The sequence below is a fragment of the Leguminivora glycinivorella genome, chromosome 2, assembly GCF_023078275.1.
Source record: "Leguminivora glycinivorella isolate SPB_JAAS2020 chromosome 2, LegGlyc_1.1, whole genome shotgun sequence".
Classification (NCBI taxonomy): Eukaryota; Metazoa; Arthropoda; class Insecta; order Lepidoptera; family Tortricidae; genus Leguminivora; species Leguminivora glycinivorella.
Window position 1 is genome coordinate 8523922 of NC_062972.1, and position 18401 is coordinate 8542322.

General features: G+C 35.8%; 1 protein-coding gene across 4 annotated transcripts in view; it reads right to left on the reverse strand.

Annotated features, from left to right (window-relative positions):
* Positions 1–18401, reverse strand: part of LOC125236381 (homeobox protein abdominal-A homolog) — a 61573-nt gene that overhangs the window by 34566 nt on the left and 8606 nt on the right. The window contains exon 2 of one of the 4 annotated variants that reach the window (XM_048143191.1): positions 13522–13554. In XM_048143191.1, the coding sequence (XP_047999148.1) occupies positions 13522–13554 (33 nt within the window). Of the gene's footprint in view, positions 1–13509; positions 13570–18401 lie in introns of all 4 variants that reach the window. The other 3 variants (XM_048143174.1, XM_048143183.1, XM_048143168.1) reach the window with 3 other exon arrangements.

The following is an 18401-nucleotide window of genomic DNA, read 5'->3' on the forward strand; positions in this document are numbered from 1 at the left end:
TTGCCAACCTTTTTTAGGCTTTATTGGAAATAAGTCGAGTGTAAACAATATCAATATATAAGTACGTTTTTGGCTTATGATAACTGTACCGTTTTTTATTTTAACTTCGAAATACAGTTTTGGTAATGATTCGTATGGTGTTACTAATATCATTCGAAAGTATTAAATAAAAATTACATAGTTGTGAAGAATTATAAGTGGTGAACAGAACTAAGTCTACTTGCGATTAAATAACGACTTTAAAACGCCCTTGTAAAAAAAATAACTTGGTATTAACAATGCCAATTTGACATATTTAAACAAAGGCTGTAATGGATAAATAGTGGGTAGTATTTTTTTATTTAGCATTTAATAGTACATTGTGCATCAAGGGAAGGAACTTGAATATTACTAACGAGAGTAAGTTAAATCGCGACGGCATGCCAGAGCGATTTAAAGACTCGAGTTTGTAATATTCATATTCCTCGAGTTACACACAATGTTTTTCATCACACTTGCAATATAAAAATATGTAAAAAGATAAAAAAAAAATTGAATACGATACTAGAAATTTCATAACTCCCTTGGGAGAACGTTTTTTCTATAACTCACGCTCCGCCTGCGTGCAAAATCACATTTAGGGTGCGAGTGTGATGACAAAAAATAACGCATTCATTCATACTGTAGTGACTATAGCAAACCCAAGCATTGCTAAGAAATGTTACCAAACTAATTCACGTATCACGTATCTTAATATCCTATTACGTTTTCTTAATAACATAGTTTCAGAAGCAGATAAGTAGTTAGATTTATATGAGCCTGTAATATTGTTACTAAATTGTATTCGCAGGTGTTCGTTGGAAAAACAGTATTAGGAAATATCTGGACCTGAAAAGAAAAGGTTATGAACCCCATCTACGGGACATATCGGCATATGTCTTGCCTTATAAATAGAAAAATGCTTATATGTTCAAAATTTCAAAGTAATTTTAATAATTATCTTGTCTTCGTCTCTTAGATTTAAAAACATCATATTTACTAATGTAGTTATGTCCTGAGCAACTTGCGAACCTACTCGCACCAGTATTTTAGCGCTGGAGGAGGGTAGAAATGAAAAAATTGTTGGTTACCTACCCTCAGCGCTAGTCTATATAAGGCTTGACAGCCCCTGATGGTCTCATTATTGTCCGTGCGCTCGCGGCATTCGCACCAAGTAGAAATAAAGTGTTAGTGTTAAAAAAAAAAAAAATGCCTAAACGAAAGAGAGACGAGACGGAAGAAGACAAATGGCGTAGAAGAATAAAAAAATATGAAGCCAAGTTAAGGAATATTCACCGTGCTGTCTGCTCGAGTGATGATGAACGTGATATAATTGAAGGTAAGTTCAAGTGCTTCTTCCGTTGTGATAAAATTTGCCAAAAATATCAAGCTTCGAGCCAATACGCGATATTGGCCAATAGCCCTTTTTATGCTCAGAGTTAATACGAGATATTAACCCGTAGCAATTTTATTCTTCACTGCATTTGTAGTGGAAAGTACAAATTTTATTTGTAAACAAAATACAAGTTTTTTCTTGTATCAACTATTAATTAAATTATGGCTTTTTCCAGATCACCTGGAATACGAACAAGATACACGTTATGGTGAGCCTGCGCCTGCAGGTTCCGCTGCACAGTACGACGAGTACATGTACGATGACATAATTGAAGGTAGATATTTATTTACCGATAACCTACCTATATTCTTTATTATTACTGTGTTAATTACATGCACTTCTTGTGCTAAATACTTATTTATTAATTTCCAGATAAATTGGAAACTGAATCAGCTATATTAGCTGCCCCTGCTAGTCATGTAATCCAATGTACCGCAGAAGTACACGCCGAAGCAGAGATTCCGGCGCCTAATAATGCAGATGTTCAAAAGGAAGTAATTTCTGCCGAAAACGAGGTCACTGCAGTGACGGAGGATTTTGATCCTGACTTATTACGAGCCTTGGGCGAGTTTGAGCCAGATGCTGTTGAGTGGGGCGACAATGTTCACGAAGATATTGCTAAACATTTTCAGCATATTCTTTTGAATGGGTTAAAAAAGGAAACAAAAGAAGAGTTAAGTAAAAAATATCTCCATCCAAAAAACGTTCCTTTTTCAAAAGCCCCAACTTTAAATCCGGAAATCGCCGCCATGCTGACCGAGGCATCCAGAAACCGGGATAATCGCATTCTCGCCAAACAGGAGCAGATCGGAAAAGCTCTTTCTGGTCTAGGCAAGGCTATGACCTCCCTTTTGAAAAAGGATCCTAATATAGCTGAAGCTATACGTATGTTAAGTGACGTCGGAAAATTAGTTGCCGACGCGCACTTTGCCGAAACAGAAACTCGTCGGTCGGTCGTAATTCCGCTGGTCGATAAATCACTCATTGAGCCCTTTAAAGATAGGAAAAGGGATAGTTTTTTATTCGGCGAAAAGCTGGGCGAGTTAGTTAAGAACTCCCGCGGTATCAAGAAAACTGGGCAGTTGATTCAAGCAGCCCCTACAGGACCTGTATCAAGCTCCGTTTTAAACTGGAGGCCCCCACCGCCACGCCCGCGCCTGCAGCGCGGCGGCCAGCTGCCGTATCTCGGCCGCGGCGGGGGGCACCGCGGGTACTACCACTACCAACCCCGGCGCCGCGCGCCGCCAGTCCAGAACACGACCTCCCGGCGCCAGGCGCAGCATCCGCCGCCGGCGCCTCCGCCGCCGAAGCGACAAGCAGCCCAGGCAGCGCGTCCGCCGGCCAACCAGCCACAAACATAGACCCACAGGTACATGCTGGTCGCTTAAAATATTTCTTTAATGCGTGGGAGTCCATAACTAATGATAAATTTATTTTAAATACTATACAAGGTTATAAAATTCCATTTACAACAATACCTAAACAAGATCCTAGATATTACCCTAAGAAATCTTTTTCCGAAACCAACGCATTGCTTATTGAAAAAGAATTATTACATTTGATCAATATTAATGCAATAAAACAATGTCAGTCCGAACCTGGCCAGTTTCTGTCTGATATTTTCCTTGTCCCAAAAAGTGACGGTAGTATGAGATTTATTTTAAACCTTAAAAAATTAAATCAGTATGTTCATACGGAACATTTTAAAATGGAAGATATCAGAACAGCAACAAAGCTTCTTACCGAAGGTTGCTATATGATTAATATCGATTTGAAAGAAGCATACTTGTTATTGCCTATTCACCAGTCTCATAGAAAATATTTACGTTTTTCTTTTAAAGATAAAATATATGAATTTCTGGCTCTCCCATTCGGCCTCTCTTCGGCCCCGTATATTTTTACAAAAATATTACAACCGGTTGTGTCGTATTTAAGAGCATTAGGATTTCAGTCTGTAAGATATCTTGATGATATACTCTGTATAGGACGTTCCAAAGAAGATTGTTTGAAAAATGCTAGCCATACTATAGAATGCCTAGAAAAGTTAGGATTCATTATTAACTACACTAAAAGTAATTTAGTTGCAGGAAAAGAAAGCATTTTTTTAGGCTTTGTTTTGGATTCTAAAATGATGTGTTTAAAATTACCACAGAAAAAACGAGAAAATATTTTAGAACGTACAAATAAAATGTTAACTACTAAAAATATACGGATTCGTGATTTCGCAAGTTTTCTAGGCACACTTACAGCTGCGTGTCCAGCAATCACATATGGCTGGCTTTACACGAAGTCAATGGAGAGAGCCAAATATTTAGCTTTACTTAAATCTAAAGATGATTACGACAAGTTTATGGCAGTTCCAGATAGTGTGCGTGATGACTTACGGTGGTGGCAGCATAACATTTTGTCAGCGACTAATCCTGTTCAAAAATATAACTATATTCAGGAAATATTTACCGATGCATCCACTACCGGTTGGGGCGCTGCTTCAAATGGTGAAAAAACCGGGGGTCAATGGACTGATATAGAACGTAAACATCACATCAACTATCTGGAACTGTTAGCTGTCTATTTTGGTTTGAAATCATTTGCTAGTGATAAAGTTAATTGTGATATACTTTTGCGCGTTGACAACACCACCGCCATATCGTATATCAACCGAATGGGTGGCGTGCAATACCCACACCTAAATTATGTAGCTAATATGATATGGAAGTGGTGCGAGGATAGAAGGATTTTTATTTTTGCATCCTATATTAAATCTTCCTTAAATATCGAAGCAGATACTGAGTCAAGGAAAATTAACATCGACGGTGAATGGCAATTGCAAGACACAGCTTACAATAATGTTATAGAGAAGTTTGGTCAACCAGACATTGATTTATTTGCATCTCGTATAAATGCCAAATGCCCTAAGTATATATCTTGGAAAAAGATCCGTTCGCGTATAATATTGACGCATTCACTATCCATTGGAAACCTTTTTTCTTTTACGCATTCCCACCGTTTGCACTTATATTGAAAACTTTAAATAAAATCGTCGCTGATAAGGCGACGGGTATAGTTATTGTTCCCTATTGGCCGTCTCAGCCCTGGTATCCCCTCTTTAAGACATTAACTATGGGTGAAGTTGTTTTTTTCCCTCCAAGTAAATATCTCTTGTCATCTGCTTTCAGATTAACTCACCCGCTGCACCGGCACCTTACCCTGGCAGCGAGCGTGTTATCAGGGAAAGCTTTATCAGAAGAGGGGTACCAGAGTCGGCCTTAAATGTCTTACTTTCCTCAATCACACAGAGTACTAAGTCGCAGTACTCCTCTAGTCTGAAACTTTGGTGGCAATATTGTGAACAAAATAACGTAGATTTTTATAATGTCGAAGTTGCGCCATTGTTAGATTTTTTGTCCAAATGTTTTGAAAGCGGATCATGCTATGGTACGTTAAATAATCATAGATCCGCTTTGTCCTTGATCTCATCAAATAATATAAGTCAAGACGAGAGTGTTCGAAGGTTCTTTCGAGGAGTTTTCAAACTAAAACCATCTTTCCCTCGTTATAATGTCACATGGAACCCTAGTACGGTATTAGATTATTTAGATTCATTATCAAATGATACAATCGATTTAGAAAACTTAAGTAAAAAACTAGTTATGCTTCTTGCTTTGGCTACTGCCCAGAGAATCCAAACTTTGTCTTTGATTAAAATTTCAAATATTACTTTTTATAATGATAAGATTGTGATTATCATCACAGACTTAATTAAAACATCGAGAATCGGCCGAGCACAACCTGTAATAGAGCTGTCATTTTTTAATCAAAGGCCAGGTATATGCCCGTGTGCTACGCTACAAAAATATATCGCACTAACTGCAATCCATAGGTTGAATGAAGATAAACTCTTGCTTACGTATAAGAAACCTTACAGACCTGTTTCATCCCAAACTATTGGGCGGTGGATCAAACAGGTCCTGCAGGAGAGTGGCATTGATATTAGTATTTTCGGCGCTCACTCCACGCGCCATGCCACAACCTCCGCGGCCTCACGGGCTGGCGTTAGCATTGACGTTATCAGAAAAGCAGCTGGCTGGTCCAACCAGTCAACTGTCTTTGCTAATTTCTATAATAGACCAGTGATTGATGGTCCGTAATAATGTAATTGTTATACATGTGTTGTTAATTGTCATGTGTAATTATTGCCATATACCATGTGTGATCTGTAATAAATACCATGTGTGATTATAATTTGTGTTATTATTATAATTTAAGTATATAACTTCAGCTATCGTTTTGATTTCGCAGCATTGATTGTTCTCTGAACATCTACATTAGTAAATATGATGTTTTTAAATCTAAGAGACGAAGACAAGATAATTGAATGATCAAACGAACTTACCATAAGTGAAGTTCGATCATAATTATCTTGTCTTCGTCGAAGAGATTTAAAACCCTCCCTCCCATTATTAATCCCTAAAAAATCAATGCTTGCTCTGTACTCTGAAAATAATGAGACCATCAGGGGCTGTCAAGCCTTATATAGACTAGCGCTGAGGGTAGGTAACCAACAATTTTTTCATTTCTACCCTCCTCCAGCGCTAAAATACTGGTGCGAGTAGGTTCGCAAGTTGCTCAGGACATAACTACATTAGTAAATATGATGTTTTTAAATCTCTTCGACGAAGACAAGATAATTATGATCGAACTTCACTTATGGTAAGTTCGTTTGATCATTCAATTATCTAGCACATTCTGCCCCGTTATTACGTAAAATAACAATGATCATGATTTTGGAACCTAGTCTCATATGAAATTACGCGATAACAAGCACTAGACGGTCTTTCCGTAGGTACTCATCGCGGGAGGACGGTCAACCCGCCGAGCCTTAAAAAATGTGATTTTTATCACTTAAAAGTACCTTATTTCACCAAAATACTGTAAAAGCTTTGTAAAATATAATATTTGCTATCCCATAGGACCATGCGCATTACGCCAGACTGCATTAATTATAGAGTTTTATCCACTCAAACTTTATTTCAAATAAACTATGCCGGTCTTGCCCGCACTGACCTTAGTTCGCTCTAGCCACCAACTTTATAAAATATTTTGAATGCACTGCGCAAGTTTTTCTAAATACCGTTGTTTATTCCTCTAAATTTAAGATATAATTATTATTTATTTAGATATAAATCCTAGAGTCAGAATAATCGTGACGATTACCGCGGTGGTTTATAATTTGGTCGGAATAAATAATTTTAACGATCGAAACTGGAATTATTAATAATTTAATTCCTCAAATAAATTGCGTTTAAAACTTTTGGATATTAAGATATTAATAATCGATTATATTGTACAAATCAATAATTAGAACTGATTGTAAAATGCGTTGAAATATTTTAGATTATGGTTTCTTGGATATTTGTTTCTGTATCATAATTTAATGAGAAGCTAGAAAATGTTGAATGGCCTGTCATGTTGCCGCCGCGATTATTCAGTTTCTTGGCATATTAATGTTAGTAGTAACTAGTAACCGAGCGATATGACAGCCTTGTACAAATTATCTTGACGTATGCATAGCCTAGAGATTCCAGTTTATATTATTAATATCGCGATTCGAAAATATATCAAAAACTGTGTCAACAATGCACCTCAAACTTGAATCAACAGTCGTCTTTCACCTTTAACATAAAAACAAATTTTATCGTTTATTTGAGGAAGATATCTATTTTAATGGCAAACACAAGTTGGAAGTTTGTTACTTTTGTTAGAAAACTTTGAGTAATATCCTGCGTGTCGCTCGGCTTCGAACGTGTGTAACTGCGCAACTCTGGTCAGCGAGCCAATTTGTTTTTATTGAGACTACCCTCCAGTTTGCATAACTGGTAGGAAACGCTGAGCCCGTTGTAAACAAACTTAAACGCGACCAAATATCTCTGACCCCTGACCGCCTGTACACGCGAAGGGTTCCTCAGACTTGGTTAGACCAGATTAGGTGGCCAGGTCTACCTTTAATCTCGGCGAGAATGTTTTCACAGCGTCTGGTGTTTGGCCCCGAGGCCGCTCGCCGACGTGTGTAAACAATACTCAACGTTAATAGAGAAATAAATTGTACGCATTTCATTTATCCCTTTAGAGAGCAATCAGCACCTATAGGATTATGAAATGGGCTGTTATCGGTTCGCAGCAGGCGTTTGATATGTGGCGAGCTGACTTGTGTTGATATTGCCGTCAGATCAAACTGGAGAACCTGGTTTAGTGCTGTTTACTACGCTCCCAGCTACTAAAGCTTAGTGCGAGCTTGCAGCTACTCCCAAGTTGTTACCTAATTTTGTGAATCAGGGGAATATTTATATTTGCGTTACATCATTTTCTTTACTTTGTTTCGTTTACATATAAGACATAGGCTTTCAGGCAGGCCTTTACGGTTGAATTTACCCTGATAGTAAAACTGTAAGTAAAATTTTTTTGTAGGTACAACAGCGAGGCAAAAATTACTTGTAATTCTTTTTTTTTTTTTTTATATATTATAAATGGGCTTACTCTTGACCACAGACTAGCCAAAGGCAAAGACGTGGCCTACGATGGAGTGAGCTCGCCCAGAAGATGCCTGTTCACTCTTGATTCGTTCAAATATTGACCATGCACTTTTGTACCTGGGCGTACAAAAGAATGTACAAAATTTGTACACTGTAAACCGACTTTGCAATATTTCTAGTATGTAGTAGTACGTACTAGATAAGATACTCCTGACAAGCTTGTTTGAAACATATTTTATCACCCTTCATAGATACATACCTACATAAGGGTGATATATTAGCTTGTACAAAGTATGTTGTTTTGAATATGTTATCAGTTAGCGTGAAAAGATGGTAGAAGAACAAACGAACTACAAAAATAGTATGCTAAGAAAGTGTCAGCGGGATTAAATTATTGATGTATTCATAAGACGAGGTGACGCATTCTAAGTGAACGTAGATAGACTGCCAAGGCGTACCGTCAGAACGAGACTCCAAAACCAAAATTCCAAGAATTCTGTACCTAGATCGGAATGGGTTTAGGTATTTATTTTATTACATAAAAATCAACGTCGTTATTTAGGGTTATGCAAATGTAAACTAGTCCAAATGTAAAATGATACTAGTACATGCACTATATGTATAGTCAATACACTCAACGAGATTTTCCGTGACTATGCAAGTACATGTAGGTATTCATATACTTACCTGAACTCATTCCTGAGAAATGTGGTATAGGTATCAATTATCACGGAAAATACTAGAAAAAAAATAAGCATGTATATGAAACTCTTTCGTAGAATGGATCTAGTATAGTTAAGTTTTTACTTATGAGGCGCCTACTCAGGTTTTATGAACTAAAACAATGCGACTTTTATAGATACTTTATTAAAGAATCACATACTTATGTATTTCTACTGAACTTTACCGGTTTACTAATGTAATGTTGTCTGTACATGCAATTGCATCCGGTGTCTTGGCGTGTGAAATTTGCTAACCGATACCTGTTCGAATAAAATACAATCGATACTATCGGCCATAATCGTGCCGAATGAATAATAATGATATACATTTAATTCATATTGTTTCCTCATAGGCAATGCCACGTATAGGTACTTAATGAGCGACATACAGAACAGAAGTTTGAGTTGACCATAATAAAATAAAACTATAGAAACGGATTACACGAACGCTTCGAACACTTTACAGTATTCTTGGTCAATGGGTGAAGTTTCCATAGTTTTATTTCATGAGTAGGTAACTATCGCGGTAACTGAAGACAATACTGACCATAATAGTTCACAAATCTTTAGGTACAGTTTTTTTTTTAGTAAAAATTACGTAAAAGTTTAAAATATCCGCCTGAGGGGATAAGTTCCTTGGTTGAAAAATTCAATAATAAAATTACTCCCTGTAAATGTAATATACGCCTGTTTGGGCATAAAACAGTTGATTTAAAATATGTATGTAAGAAAATAAAAAGCACACAATAAAAACAGGTTAACTCACAACACTATTGTCTTTAAATATAAAATCAAGCCTAGAAGGGAAATGTACTTTGAAACAAGAACAAATTGCAATAAAAACAAAAATATCACTGAACTTGTCAACGCGTAAAACAGCACTCATAAAAAGTACTAAGCTCTTTATTTCAAGAATGCCTTACTTCGATATTCTTATGTATATATGTATGTATTTAATCCCATTGGATTTAATTTTATAAATACCTACACAATAACAAATATAAATTATATCAAAATGAATTTAAAATGCTGTATCGTTTATAATAATGATAATAACATACCTAAGCGCCGACACAAACAAGTAACCTTCTTGTTAAAAAAATCTGAGACGAAATGTAAAGGACTGCCATATGAATAAGGCTCTGAGATTCTACGCATGTATTAGAAAAAATATATTAGATTGAAATTATTATTATGAAGAAGTTCATTCACTGGAGTAACGTACATATGTATAATTTGACCGATTTTGTTTACAACATAAATATAAATGTGTTGGTAACTGAAATAGTAACTAATATGATCACAAAATTAGAGCGTAAGACACTCACGAAACGCTCACGAAACGAAACGCTCGTAGATATATATCTCTATCGGTCTTGCGTATTGGCGCGACACAGCCAGACTACATTTCAGCGGCGTTTTGATTTCGTTTCGCATCGCAGAAATGTCATTCGGCTACGCCCCCAGGGCACCTTAAAAAAAAAAATAAATCTAATGTCGACAAGTTAAAATAATGCCTTCAAATTTTTATATAAATATGTTATATATTTTATAAACGTATGATTCGATAACACATAATTTAGATGTCAGTAATTATATTATGAAACCAAAAAAGTACATTTATTAAATTTACCAACACGTTTCAACGTTTCGTAGGCACTTATAAAAGCCCTTCAACTGAAACGTGTACAAAATAACTGAATGAGAGAAGTCCCAACTACACAAAATATTTCTTACTGTAATATTTTTTACTTAAAAAATAGGTAAACGATTGTGTGTCACGTACTCAGATATTTTATGTTATGGAAGTATTGTAGTGTACTTTGATAAATAAATGGTTAAAATAACAAAGTATGGTAGGTATTGATCGATCGCTTTTAAATTACATATTTGAAATTATTAATCTAAATATAGTTTTAATCATAGTTTAATTCCAATCTCAAATCAGTCATAATGTTTTATTAAAGGATTTGTATGTACGAGTATTTTAGTTAATTTATTTAACGATTAAGTAAATGTTATTTAAGTTTAAAACATTAAGTACAATTCGAAAAAAAATATATTTTTAATTATTTGTCACAGCTATAGCTATTCAAAAGCATTCTTGAAGTTTATCCCATGACTATCTATGATGTCATTGTTTCAAGCAATGAAAGTTAAGATAAAAATAACACAAACACGTGACCAGAGTACGAATGAATGCGAATATACTTATTTGGCATTCGCGACCAGTCTGCTTATTTGGTGACGAGCGCCTCTATTTCAGTTCAAAAACACAGGGCTAATGACACATCCACCATAAAAGAATTAAGTCCTTTTTAAAAAATAATAACGGTACGTGAAAGGGTTAAAAGTGTTTTGTTCTCAACTCACGCGGTCAGAATGTGGCCAGTATTTTAGAGATCCTTTCACAAACGCAATAAATCAGTCAATTGTTTCCTTAACTCGTTAATGAGTGAAGTGCCGGCGAGGACTGCACACATGTCGAGGCAGCTGTTCCTATGACAGTCACGTCCACAAATCTGGCAGTTTGTTTTACTATACCTACTACGAGCTGAGCTCGTTAAATTTTTATAGCCACAAGGTCGTCGCTTTATGGTCAATTCTCAAGTCGGTTATTGTTCGCGGACAAACTTTTTTACAACAGTGTAGCGAGCGTCAATCACTTGTAGCCGCGAAGTTACGATTGACAGTGATTTCCACTTAATTGTTATAGCGCTATAAAATGACTTTTATAAGCTCTAAAAGTGTTAGGATAATTTGTTTTGTTTGGCTAATCAATGCGTGTAATATATGGATAATAAAGGAGTATTAACAGTGGTATAAAGAGGCGCCGGCGTCTTATTTGGCTTTGATATTTTATATAGGTATTTTGCAGCCCGAAAGCTTCTGTTTATAAAATATTCGTATCTTATTTTAGTTCTGATGATAACGCTCAACTTTGGTGCCATTAATACTTTGCATAATAATCCGATATTTTTAAAACATGGATCTGTATGTATTTACAACACCATTAGATCTTAAAACTGTAGGTATAGGAGCACATATGTTGTTATAGAGGTATACTCGTACAAACGACCCTCAGATCGTCCAAGACTCGGTGTGATAACAAACGATGTTTTGGCTGCGATTTTGGCAATATCAACTTTCGCAGAACGACCGCAAACAGCGTAATAAAGCAATTTGCGACCGTGCCAACAAAACAATGGCCCCGGTTCTAAGCCCGCTTTAAACTTATCGACAGCATGATTTAAAACCCTTTGACTCGGACCTTATTTGTAAACATCTTGTTAACACAAAGGATCGCTATTTTTGCAAGGGAAAAAATTGCACAACCCATTGCCGTGAACCCTTTGTGCGATTGTTTTGACAGAACGGGGAAAGTCGCAAACGCATTGTCTTGATTGTGTTTTACCTTAACTTGTTTAGTTTGTGAGATAGTGACCCACTATTTGCTATTGTTCTAAGAGAAAGTCTTGTTTTATTGAGATCTTGGAACCCTTTCTATCGCTTTTTGCAATAGCGCAAACGTTTTATAACACTTTTTTGCGCTCGAAACGCCGCAGGTACCTTGCTTCCGAAATTACCGTGTCCGTGTTGGCACGCAATTCGACAGTTTTGTGCGAATTCGCGATTTCATAGAACGTGGTAGTAGGAAACGATAATAACAGTTGAGCCATTAAAATTTAAAGATGGTACTTAAAATTTGTTACAGGCTAATAATAGAACCTGGTAAAAGTCTTTATTAAGAGATATAGCTACTTCTCGTAGACTGGGCTGCAAAATTGCATTATGCTTAATCAATTTGTTAAAATTAATTCTCGTGCTGCGTTCATAAACTCCTTGTTGTTTTTTTTACTTAGCCACATAAAGGCTTATACATATTAAATAATATTTCATTTCGTACCTATTCAAAAATATACTGATGAAGACATGAAATGAATATATGTAATTGCAACGGAAGGGTACAAGGCATTCGACCAGTTGACACTGTGCCAACGGACTTTAAAATAATCGCGCAGTAACATTAACCGCAAATTTAACGCAATCATTTTATAATACTGCAATTTACTGCAATGTAACTCTTTGCGTTTAGGTATGTGTCATTTACTTTAAAGCCCATTTTCAAGCACTTGGTGATGAAATGATTGACGATAATCCTTGTTTTACGATTTATTCGTAAATTATTTCACGGTTCGTACGATTATGTTAAATAGAAATACAAGTAATTACCCAACTATTAAAATGCCGACAAAGTTGTTAATATCAAAGCATATTTAGAACCGATTTAGCAAGTATGTAACTAAAAACAAAGTAGCTCTTTAAATAAATTGGAATCGTACGGTCGAGTTCAAACATCTTTACAAGCGAACATACCAAAAATACATATATTTACACGTCTCTAAGACACTAACAATAAGGTTTTAACCCATATCCAAGTATTTAGACTATTTAGTCCATCACTTTCATTCAATAGCCCAGTTCATTTTAGATTCCATTAACTCTCAAAGAGTCCTTACACCCTGGCGGGTGCTGCCTCTGCGTGCGTTCCATGTTACGGGCGAGGGCAGCATCCGCTCGGTGTACCACTTACATTTCATTAAAGTGTCAAAAGGACCTCTCTCTACGTACTGACTTTGGCTCCGGTCACGCCTCCCAAAGGTACGATATACCTACTCAATGATTTCCGTGATGGGAAAGGTCCTTCATACATACATTTGGTATTTTGGTTTGTAAAGATGTTTTCGAACTCGATTGTACCTTTCAATCGTTTCACCACATTCAATTAACTAAATTAAATATACTTAAAAGTAAAAGAAAATGAACTTGAAACGATAAATACCATTGAACTCACCGCAGACCACGCGGTCGAAGGGGCTCATCCAATCTGGAAATGGAAAATCTATTATCAATCGTACTGAAAGTTCATTGTTCCGGCAAACAGCATGCGCAAATGTTCGCCAATCTATTGCCGACCACAGATCGCGCGTAGCCAAGGTGCTAATCGTAGAGAAACGAGACTATCACTGTTGCGCTAATATGGAGCGAGATAGAGCGAGTAAGCGATCATCACGTTGGCTAGGCTGGCAGTACGGCTTTTACATGTAACACATTTCAGTTTTGCTAAAGGTGCTTATGAAGAGTTATCTATACACTTTAATAGACAAGAGATAAACTGTCTTAAAATACTTAGAAAGTATATAGGTACAACGATAATCCATTTTGAAATGTTAATTAATATACCTATATACATTTATCTAAATAAATTCTTTAGAGAGAAAAAGAATCGTGGAATGTACCTACGGGAACCAATAGGCACATACTACGTTTCTTCTCTTTCTGCTCAGAGTCTATTTTTAAAGCAGTTTCCCTGTATCTGTTTTTTTTTAAACAAGTAAGTAAGAAAAAATGGAATAACTAGAAGAACATTTCTATTACAAGGCATTAGATAATGTACTGGCTTAGGTAAATTATCTAATGCCTTGGTAATTCTTGGTCTCAGGGCAATTTACAAAAAAAAAACATCTCCAGTTATAAATCATTCCAATGTGCTGCTACAAGATTCAAACGGGTAAAGATAATCCAATGTAAGTAAATATATCACAAAGGAATAGAGGAAGGTTGCTTTCATTGGACCACTTAACTTCGCTGCTCTATACTTTATGAATTTTATGTCAAAAAATAAAACTAGTTTTAGAAGTTTTAATTCTTGACATCTATTTATGAATTACCTTATTCACAATAAAAGAAGTATAATAAATTTAGAGACAATTCGTGAAAAGGTTTTCATAAGCTGTTGCCTTCTTTGGACCAGAGTCGCCTTCATTGGACCACAAAGTCGCCATCAATGGACTTAGGAAATTTAGAAATTTAGACCAATGGTCCAATCAAGGAAACATGGAAATCGAAATTTTTAATGATATATTTTTTATTCAAATATTTACAATAAAAAAAAATATATATATTATATTCTTTTCATATATACTAGTTTTTTTCTTACATATTGTCTATTTGCGCACGGGTGAAGTATTAATAATCCTAAAAAAAAAGTAGCCATGATTGGAGCGGTCCGATGATAGAACCCACCCTACAAGTGGTCCATTGATAGCAACTGGGTATCATTTCACAAATAAAAATATTAAAAAATAGAGAAAACAAATGACTGGAAATTGTTGTTTTAAATTTGCTCATTAATAAATGTTTAAGCATTATACGTCAACACACAAATTCAATTGCGAATGTATTTAAACTATCGTGATTATATTTCTTCGCGTAATTTAACTTCAACAGTGCTCGAAACACACTTGGACGCGTCACTCTTTTCCGGGAAGCGAGGCGCGACTGAGGTTACGGGGTGGCCCAAGGTGAGGCCTAAGGTCACCTTCTATCTTACTGGATTCCGTCTAGCACGATTAGATGTTGAAATATTTAAGTGGTTCAATCAAGGCGCTGGTCCAATGATCGCAACCTTCCCCTAAAATGTGGCCTAAGGGTCCCAATTGGTTGACTGTACTTAATACTTAATAGAACTTAGAATCGAGTTGTTTTATTAATTCGCAATAAGTATGCTACCATATACATATACATTACAGTACCTATATAAGGAATGGAAGTAAATATATTCAATATATATACCTATTCTATTCTAAAGGCACAGCACAACATGCATGCTGCACTGCAAGCAGCAGATTAAAAAGCAAGATTTCATGCAAAATTAGTGAAAAGTTAAAATTCTAAAAACTCCTAAACAATTACTAAGCTATTATACATTTATTTTACTTAAAAAATTAAAAAGTATAAAACTGTAACGACTTAATCGAGTAGACATACAAATCGGTAAGAAACACGAGTACAGGAATTACGAGCTTTTTCCAATGACTTTTAGAGCCTGTCAAAAATCTGTAGTAAAAGGTTAATACCTAAAGGTTGAATGATAGGTATAAAACATGAACTGACTAAAAAAATCTTTATAATCAATTGCAGCGCCATATTATGCGTTGCGTTTTATGTCGCGAACTCTATAATCTTTATAGTTATGTAAGTATGCATCATTTTCCAGCAAAACGTTACTCATATAAAGACACAAATATCTTCGTTACGGTAACCGACAAAATGGAACGTTTCACGCAAATTACTTCTTCGTCTTCATTTTATTTCCGTGTGGTCCCTGTTCAATGATAGCTCTAAGGCCACTAAGGTCAAATCGTTTGCCTTTCTCAGGGTCTCAATTACAATGTATATCAATGCCATCTATTATGTAAATCCACGGCAAAACAAACAAACGAAGTGAAATAAAATCGTTTAAAACCATATCTTTGCATGAAAGGCATTGGTTTTTAACAATAGATAATTAATTATTTTCTTGTCGAATGCATTGTTTACTTTTCCATATAAATTGCCGTGTTTTCTGATTTTATTGCTTTCTTTGCAGGCAAGGAAGTATATTTATATTAAAAACATGGCATTTTCACACGGATTTTTTATTGAATGTGGTCCTCTATTCTATAATTATTATCAAGGACCTACATCAAATAAAGAAATTATGTTGAATATTTTTCATTAGGTAGGTACATGTTTTCTCTATAAAGAGGTCCATAGGTAGATAGAGAGTAGGAATCTTAGCAATTAAGTGGTTAAAAGAAAAATCTTGATATTGCAGGGGTATAGGAGTGAACCCATGTCCGGGCCATTTTTTTCAAAGTTGTCCACCCCACTTTTTTTGTAACATGGGTATTTTTTACGCGATTATTACTCAGAATCGCGAGCTCTTTCGATCCTGATAGGAGAAAAAAAATGACCCAATATTTCCATACATTTTTTCGAACCTTCCATTCCGTTACCTACCGCCATACAAAATGTATGAAAAAATGGTAACGGAATGGGAAAAAACCTTGGGACACTTTGTTTCTCCTATTAGAATAGAAAGAGCTCGTGATTCTGAGTGGAAACCACATAAAAAATTCCAAATCCAAAAAAAAAGTGGGGTGGACAACTGAAAAAAAAGGCCCATCCCATGAAAGAGGGTGGTGAAATTCTTTGAGTTCGTATCAGTAAAACTACAGATCCCGTTGATCTATACAGTGGAAACTTTGGCTGGCTTGGTTGAATTCTTGGTGGCTCAGTTGGCAGAGCGCTGGAGTACTGTTCCAGATTCCAGAGGCCGTGAGTTAAAGTCTCAGGGGAGATATTTTTCACTTTTAAATATATTGAGTAAAACAGGTTCAAATATTCCCCGCCTTTTTTTTTTTTTTTTTTTTTTTTTTCACGGAGTGGGAATGCTGTTGCGCACGCTGTGTGGGACTCGCCGTTGCTTTCCCTTCTCCTGACGAGAAGGGGAGAAACGGCCCTACCCACTAAACCCACTCCGGCATTTCACCCTCTTTTCCGTTGTGAGAGCGCACTGGGTTCGGAACGTTTCACTTCACCACTGCGCTCTCCGGTAGCCCTGACCAGGGCACCCGCATCGTAAAGGAGGATCGGAAACGCTTGATCCCCCTTCCCGGCATCACTGTGTATTGTAACGGCACTCAACTATTGTCTGATAGAATCATTATGTCATTAAGATGATAGCCGTTATGGCGCAGTTGATAAGTTAAATTGATATTGTAAGCAAATTAATAGAAGATGATCGTTTGCTAGTTTTACCGAAACATAAATTTAACGTCTTATAGCACATTCTTTAACATGGAAAAGTAAATCAGTAATGTTCCATTTATTAGGCGTGTTGAGTAAATAAAGTCATCATTAAAAGTCCTTGTAGTAACGCACCTATTTTTTCTTTATTAATGTACTTAAGTAGATAAATCGTAACATGATTTAAATATTGTGCTAATAATTATTCAAACTAAATTTTCTATAAATATTTAAGATACATATAGTAAACAAAATTCGTTTAAAAAAAGTTTGCACACTTTTTTAACTCAGGTACCTACGTAAGGCAAACCCAATTAAATTATCAAAACCGGCCAAGAGCGTGTCGGGCCACGCTCAGTGTAGGGTTCCGTAGTTTTCCGTATTTTTCTCATAAACTACTGAACCTATCAAGTTCAAAATAATTTTCCAAGAAAGTCTTTATAAAGTTCTACTTTTGTGATTTTTTTCATATTTTTGAAACATATGGTTCAAAAGTTAGAGGGGGGGACGCACTTTTTTTTTCTTTAGGAGCGATTATTTCCGAAATTATTAATATTATCGAAAAACGATCTTCGTAAACCCTTATTCATTTTTAAATACCTATCCAACAATATATCACACGTTGGGGTTGGAATGAAAAAAAATATCAGCCCCCACTTTACATGTAGGGGTACCCTAATAAAACATTTTTTTCCATTTTTTATTTTTGCACTTTGTTGACGTGATTGATATACTTATTGGTACCAAATTTCAGGTTTCTAGTGCTTACGGTTACTGAGATTATCCGCGGACGGACGGACGGACGGACGGACGGACGGACGGACAGACATGGCGAAACTATAAGGGTTCCTAGTTGACTACGGAACCCTAAAAAGTGGCGATTTACAAGCCATTAACAGGTACCTAGTTCATTTGATAAAAATAAAATTTCAATTAAACCGAGTCATTAAAACGTTTTTATGGTTTACTAAACCGGTTTACTTTCTTGATTATTTTTAGCTTTCCCAATTATTATTTCGATTAAAACCGTTATAATACGTGTTATCCTTTTGTATCTAATTACTATATATATTAATTATTTACCTCATTATCAACTTAAAA